The 6,874-nt window shown below is 45.3% G+C and overlaps 1 protein-coding gene across 1 annotated transcript; it reads right to left on the bottom strand.

The window, feature by feature from the left end:
• Positions 1–5,064: 5,064 nt before the first annotated feature.
• On the bottom strand, positions 5,065–5,730 carry LOC124719807 (piggyBac transposable element-derived protein 4-like). Its single transcript, XM_047245000.1, has one exon. It carries the CDS (start codon positions 5,728–5,730, stop codon positions 5,065–5,067), a length of 666 nt encoding a protein of 221 aa, XP_047100956.1.
• Between the last annotated feature and the right edge of the window lie 1,144 nt (positions 5,731–6,874).

The following is a 6,874-nucleotide window of genomic DNA, read 5'->3' as shown; positions in this document are numbered from 1 at the left end:
GCTACAGGGCACAGAGCCATGACAATTGTGTTCCATTCAGTCTACAGATGTGTCGGCTTTGTTGTGCAGACAGCTTGCAGAGTTCAATACACAGAAATGGTTAGTGGTGCACACCGGAGACACAAAGGCCAGCCAGGCCAAGGTATCACGTGGCGACACCACCAAAGAGGCTCTTTGAATTGGCGAAGGAGAAGACCATTTGCCTTTCTTGGACTTCTTCGGACCTTTCTGGCTAGCAGATGAAGACCCAGGCTGTGGTTGGCAGGAGAGTCATACGAGTTCTTCACGGGAGTATTCCTGCTGTCCTTCCTGGCCTGCCGGTTGTATAACTGGTGACTTCACCCTGTGTGGCCAGAGTTGGATGGCTTGTTGCACAACTGGAAGAAGGAATAGCCATGCTACCATAGCACTGGGCAATTTCACAACCTCAGAGTAGAATTTAAGGTCTCAGGTTTGCATGGAGGGAGATTTAGCAAGAATGGTACTCTAAGTACCAGGCAGCTGCAGGCAGGGTTTGAGACTAGCCAGTAACTTTCGAGCGACCAGCTAAGATACATGTCTTTTAGCTAGATCTCCTGGACACCCCAATCATCAAGATACATGCGACTATCTCAAGAGGAGCAGCATGGTGGCCATTTCTGTTTATACAGCAGGGAGGAAGAGAACAATTGCCCTTGTGTGCATCCCCACCATAGGTTAAACAATTGGCCAGGTGTCAGCAAGACATTCGAGTGATTGAAACAATGACATGGGTAGCAGCACATCAGATTCAGAATACATGGTTGGACTGTGATAACTTCATAGCCTGCTTTGATCTTTGATGGAAGCACCAATCTATCAATGGTGAGAGAGAGAGAGAGAGAGAGAGAGAGAGAGAGAGAGAGAGAGAGAGAGAGAGAGAGAGTGTGAGTGTGAGTGTGGTTTTTTTTTTTTTAGGGCGCAAAACTGCTATGGTCATTAGCGCCCGGTCCGTGAATTAGGAAACAGTAACACACCGAAATTGAAAACCAGCAGCAATGGGAACGAAAGTCATAAAATTGGAGAAACTAAAAGCAGAAGGAAGGCTTAAAAATCCACTACAGAAAGGGGTTGGTTGTCCCCAAAAAAAGCTTCAAATGACTGACGTCATTTCACTGGCACTAATAAACTCGAGAACGCGGTCGGCTGAGAGCGTGTCATCTGCTAAAATCGACGATATATCAGGCGATAGCTGTACACGGGAGCGTAACGGATTAAAATCGGGGCATTCAATTGAAAGGTGTCTTACCGTCCACAGCTGAGAGCAGTGAGGACAGAGTGGGGGAGGATCGCCGCTTGAAAGATGTCGATGGCTAAAAAGACAGTGCCCTATCCGGAGTCTAGTTAAAATTACCTCCTCCCGACGACGCGTTCGGGAGGAAGAGGTCCAAGCACAAGGAAGAGCTTTGACGTCCCGCAATTTATTATGGGTAAGTGTTGACCAATGCCTGTGCCATAAATGAACAACACGACGACATAAAACGCTCTGTAGATCGGCGAAGGGAATCGATTGAATAGCTGGCTGAAGAAGAGAGACTGCAGCGTCGGCTGCAATATCGGCCGCCTCATTTCCACAGATACCAACGTGTCCTGGGAGCCAGAGGAACGCCACCGAGACGCCCCCCAGGTGGAGCAACCGCAGACTGTCCTGAATCCGGTGGACCAGAGGGTGCACAGGATAAAGAGCTTGGAGACTGAGGAGAGAGCTGAGAGAATCTGAGCAGATAACGCACTGTATCCGCTAATGGCGGCGGATGTAGTGGACAGCCTGGAGAACAGCGTAAAGCTCCGCAGTATAAACCGAACACTGGTTGGGAAGCCGAAAGTGATTCGGGGTGTTGCCAACAATATAGGCACTCCCTACACCTAACGATGTTTTCGAGCCGTCGGTGTAAATAAATGTGGCGTCCGTCATTTGTGCACATAGAGCAGCAAATGCCCAACGATAAACAAGTGAAGGGGTACCATCCTTGGAAAATCGACAAAGGTCACGGAGCAGGCAGATCCGGGGACGGAGCCAAGGCGGTGCTGTACCCCAAGTTGTCAAGAAGGTTTTAGGAAAGCGGAAGGAAAGAGAATGGAGCAGTTGACGGAAGCGGACTCCCGGTGGTAGTAGGGAAGAGGGGCGGCCTGCATACCCTACATCAAAGGAGGCGTCGAAAAAAAGGTCATGGGCTGGATTAGCAGGCATGGAAGACAGATGGCTAGCATAACGACTCAGAAGGACTGCTCGCCGATTGGACAGCGGAGGTTCAGCAGTCTCAGCATAAAGGCTTTCCACAGGGCTGGTGTAAAAAGCTCCAGACACTAAACGTAATCCACGGTGGTGGATAGAGTCGAGACGCCGAAGAATAGACGGCCGAGCAGAGGAGTAGACTATGCTTCCATAGTCCAATTTCGAGCGCACTAAGGCGCGATAGAGGCGGATAAGGACCACTCGGTCCGCTCCCCAGGAGGTACCATTCAGGACACGGAGGGTGTTACGGGATCGCAGACAGCGAGCCGATAGATAGGAAACGTGGGAGGACCAGCACAGTTTTCTGTCAAACATAAGACCCAAGAATTTAGCGACGTTTGAAAACGGAAGGTTGACAGGACCTAGATGTAAGGAGGGCGGAAGAAACTCCTTACGTCGCCAAAAATTAACACAAACGGTCTTACTGGGAGAAAAACGGAAGCCGGGTTCGATGCTCCAAGAGTGGAGGCGATCTAGACATCCTTGAAGACGTCGTTCAAGAAGGCTGGTCCGTTGAGAGCTGCAGTATATCGCAAAATCGTCCACAAAGAGGGAGTCCGAGACACCAGGAAGGAGACAATCCATAATTGGATTGATGGCAATGGCAAACAGTACAACACTCAGCACGGAGCCCTGGGGTACCCCGTTTTCTTGGGAGAAAGTACGGGAGAGAGTAGTGTTCACCTGCACCCTAAATGTGCGCTCTGCCATAAATTCGCGAAGAAAAAGGGGCAGCCGACCTCGAAAGCCCCAAGAGAACAGTGTGCGGAGGATGCCTGTCCTCCAACAGGTATCGTACGCTCTCTCCAGATCAAAAAGAATTGCTACTGTTTGGCGTTTCGGGAGAAAATTGTTCACGAAATAAGAGGAGAGAGCAACAACATGGTCAACTGCAGAACGATGCTTTCGGAATCCCCACTGGGCAGGTGTTAAAAGACTGTGGGATTCCAGCCACCACGCTAAACGGTAATTCACCATACGCTCCAAAACCTTACAGACACTACTCGTGAGAGAAATGGGGCGATAGCTAGACGGGAGATGTTTGTCCTTTACAGGTTTCGGAACAGGAACGACGATAGCTTCCCGCCAGGTAGACTACCCGCCAGGGAGGGTATGCAGCCTGGAAAGGAAGGAGGGCCACATTAGCTCGGGGTCCCGTGCTCGCTACGCACGTATCCACAAAAGAGTTGTGGACCCCCTGGGTGTGTGTGTGTGTGTGTGTGTGTGTGTGTGTGTGTGTGTGTGTGGATGCGCGCGTGCATGCACACTAAGGAGGCACCTACCTTTTTCATCACCAGATTGACGGCAATGGCACCCTGGCCAGAGTGGTACGTTTGGATTTCGGCCTTGATCAGACCATCCAGCAGCCTACTGTACACACCAACACAGAAGAGTTCAGAGTTCTATGGGCCTCAACACAAACAGGATGTCGTTGAGAAGCAAAGCAGCAAGCAGTCGTCATGCTTGAGAATCAGAAGTAGTTTCCAAAAGCAAAGTGCTATTTCGCAAAATGAGAGCAGGACATCACAGGGCTTGCAATTGCATCAAAACCTTTCTGAATTAGAAATAGATTTACTGTTGTGAAGGACTGACCATCTTCAGCAAGTGAAACCACGAAGAGTAGACAACATTCCATTAGAACTACAGATAGCCTGATAGACAGGCAAAATACCCTCAGATTTCAAGAAGAGTACAATAATTCCAATCACAAAGAAAGCAGGTGTTTGAAAATTGCCAAGCTGACAGTTTAATAAGTCACAGCTGCAAAATATTAACACGAATTCCTTACAGATGACTGGAAAAGCGGGTAGAAGCTGACCTCAGGGAAGATCAGTTTGGATTCCATACAAATGTTGGAACACGCGAGGCAATACTGAACCTACGACTTATCCAAATATGCATCACCTGCGTCTACATGGATACTCCTCAAATGACGTGTAAGTGCCTGGCAGAGAGTTCACTGAACGTAGAAGATAGATTTATGAAAGGCAAACCAGCATTTGTAGACCTAGAGAAACCTTTTGACAATGTTGACTAACACTGTGTCGAATTTTGAAGGTGGCAGGGGTCAAATACAGGGAACAAAAAGGTATTTACAATTTGTACAGAAACCAGATGGCAGTTATGAGTCATGTGGCACGAAAGGGAAGCAATGGTTGGGAAGGCAGTGGGACAGAGTTGTAGCCCATCACTGATGCTATTTGATCAGCATATTAAGCAAGCATGAAAGGAAACAAAATAAAAATTAGGAGTAGGAATTAAAATCCATGGATAAGAAACAAAAACTTCGATGTCTGCCGCTAACATTGTAAATCTGTCAGAGACAGCAAAGGACCTGGAAGAGCAACTGAACAGAATGGACAGTGTCTTGAAAGGAGGATAGAAGATGAACATCTACAAAAGCAAAATGAGGATAATGGAACGTAGTCGAATTAACCCTTTGTTTCCTGACATAAGAAAAAATTTACTTTTTAACATTTTCGTTGCAGAATTTATACTATTGTGGCCTGAAATGACGGTAGGATATTTTGTAAAATTTTATTTTATTTTTCACAACTCTTTTCTCTCCTGGTACTCAGAAGTACCGTCAGACTCCACGGACAGAATCACAACATGCGCAGAAAAATGCTCCAATTTTTGTAACTTGTACTTTATTCCAGATAAATATTAAATATTTTTACATTAGAAAATTAGTTAACAGAAATATGATATTTCTGAATTTTTTTTTTTTTAGTTTCGCATAAATTTATTCTAGAGCAACTTCACAATACCTAGTAACTTAGCTATACATTTTTGACAGTATATACATATCACATATTTAGTGATACCTCATGAAATTGTATGAAACAGTTCTTTTTCTCATTGCAGCACAAATACACTTTACATGTACTACATTGTGAATGTGGTCTCGGCTGAATTTTATTTTTCGCACACATTTCGCATCGTCCTCTTTTACAACGGAACACTACTAAATGGTTTCCTCGGTTTCCAAGACGTACATCCTTCAGAACAGAAAAGTTATCCTTCCTTCTCTTTGGGAGAGTTATTTCATCTTTACCAGAGTTTCTCTTTCTGAGATTTGGCACTTCATATTCATTCATTAGCCCTAGTGCCACAGCACGCCTGAATTCCAGCAGTGGCAGTGCCCCATGTAGATCACTGAAAATGACGTAAGCATTGACAAAAGCAATTTGTATTGCTCCCCAGAAGAGACGGTGCCACCATTTCTTTGATCGCCTGTCAAGACCACAAGTTGAACGTAATCTGTCTGCATGATCCACACCACCCATGTTTTTATTGTAATCACATACAATAACTGGACATGGTATAGTCATACTAGTTCCATCTTTCTGTTTTCTTGTCACTACGCTCTGTTCAGTGCCATGGAAGTTTGACGCAAAATACACTACTTTATTTTCCTTCCATTGAAATACTGTTAGGTCTAAAGATGACTCTCTGTGATTTGATTTAGACATTTTTCTTTAGGTAAATTCCCTGGCAAACCTTTCCTGTTTGTTCTAATTGTTCCACAGGCAAATGTATTTGCCGATTTCTGAGTGAGAAAAAGTGGACAGAACAACTAATGAGAGGTAACGCATTGTTGCTACAATAAAGTGTTCACAGAACCTGATGGTGGGTTGGTTGGTTTGGGGAAGGAGACCAGACAGCGTGGTCATCAGTCTCATCGGATTAGGGAAGGATGGGGAAGGAAGTCGGCCGTGCCCTTTCAGAGGAACCATCCCGGCATTTGCCTGGAGTGATTTAGGGAAATCACGGAAAACCTAAATCAGGACGGCCGGACGCGGGATTGAACCGTCGTCCTCCCGAATGCGAGTCCAGTGTCTGCACAACCTGACGGTACTAATAAGTCCACCTTATATTTTCCACTTCATCCCATTCACTCGTAACGTAATGCTTCAAACTATCATAAAAAAACGAAGAAGCTAAGTGCGTACAATGGAAAACTCAACGGAAGTTTCAATAAATTGCGCACAAATTCAGGCAACAGCATGGAAACAAGCACATACAATCTTCTGTTTTCACAGCAGCGCGCGAAAAACAATTTCTAGCTCTGACCGCCAGAGAGGTCTATGTATTGCACAATAACATCTATGAAACAGTAGAGCAGAGTTACTGTTATGTACCAACCGGCTCCCAGATCACGAAACTGCACCACGAGAAAATAATGAGAGTCAAAACTTACTGGTACTTTTAAGTACAGTCAGGCAACAAAGGGTTAAATCAGGTGATGCTGATGGAATTAGGTTAGTAAATGAGACACTCAAAGTAGTAGGTGAGTTTTGCTATTTGGGGAGGAAAATAAATGATGGTCGAAGCAGGGAGAATGTAAGTTATAAGGTGGCAATGGCAAGGAAAGCGTTTCTGCAGAAGAGAAATTTGCTAACATCAAGTATAGATTTAAGTGTCAGGAAGTCCTTTCTGATGAATTTGTATGGAGCGTAGCCATGTATGGAAGTGAAACATGGACAATAAACAATGTAGACAAGAAGAGAATAGAAACTTTTGAAATGTGGTGCTACGAAGAATGCTGAAGGTTACAGGTGTAGAGAACCTAACTAATGATGAGGTACTGAATAGAAATGGGGAGAAGAGAAATTT

The sequence above is a fragment of the Schistocerca piceifrons genome, chromosome 11 (genome assembly GCF_021461385.2).
Source record: "Schistocerca piceifrons isolate TAMUIC-IGC-003096 chromosome 11, iqSchPice1.1, whole genome shotgun sequence".
Taxonomy (NCBI): Eukaryota; Metazoa; Arthropoda; class Insecta; order Orthoptera; family Acrididae; genus Schistocerca; species Schistocerca piceifrons.
The sequence above is the reverse complement of the archived record's forward strand: the minus strand, read 5'-3'. Positions and strand labels throughout refer to the sequence as shown.

Bases quoted from the DNA above. Each gene is read 5' to 3' on its own strand.
- LOC124719807 (XM_047245000.1), bottom strand. From the start codon at position 5,730: ATGTCTAAATCAAATCACAGAGAGTCATCTTTAGACCTAACAGTATTT.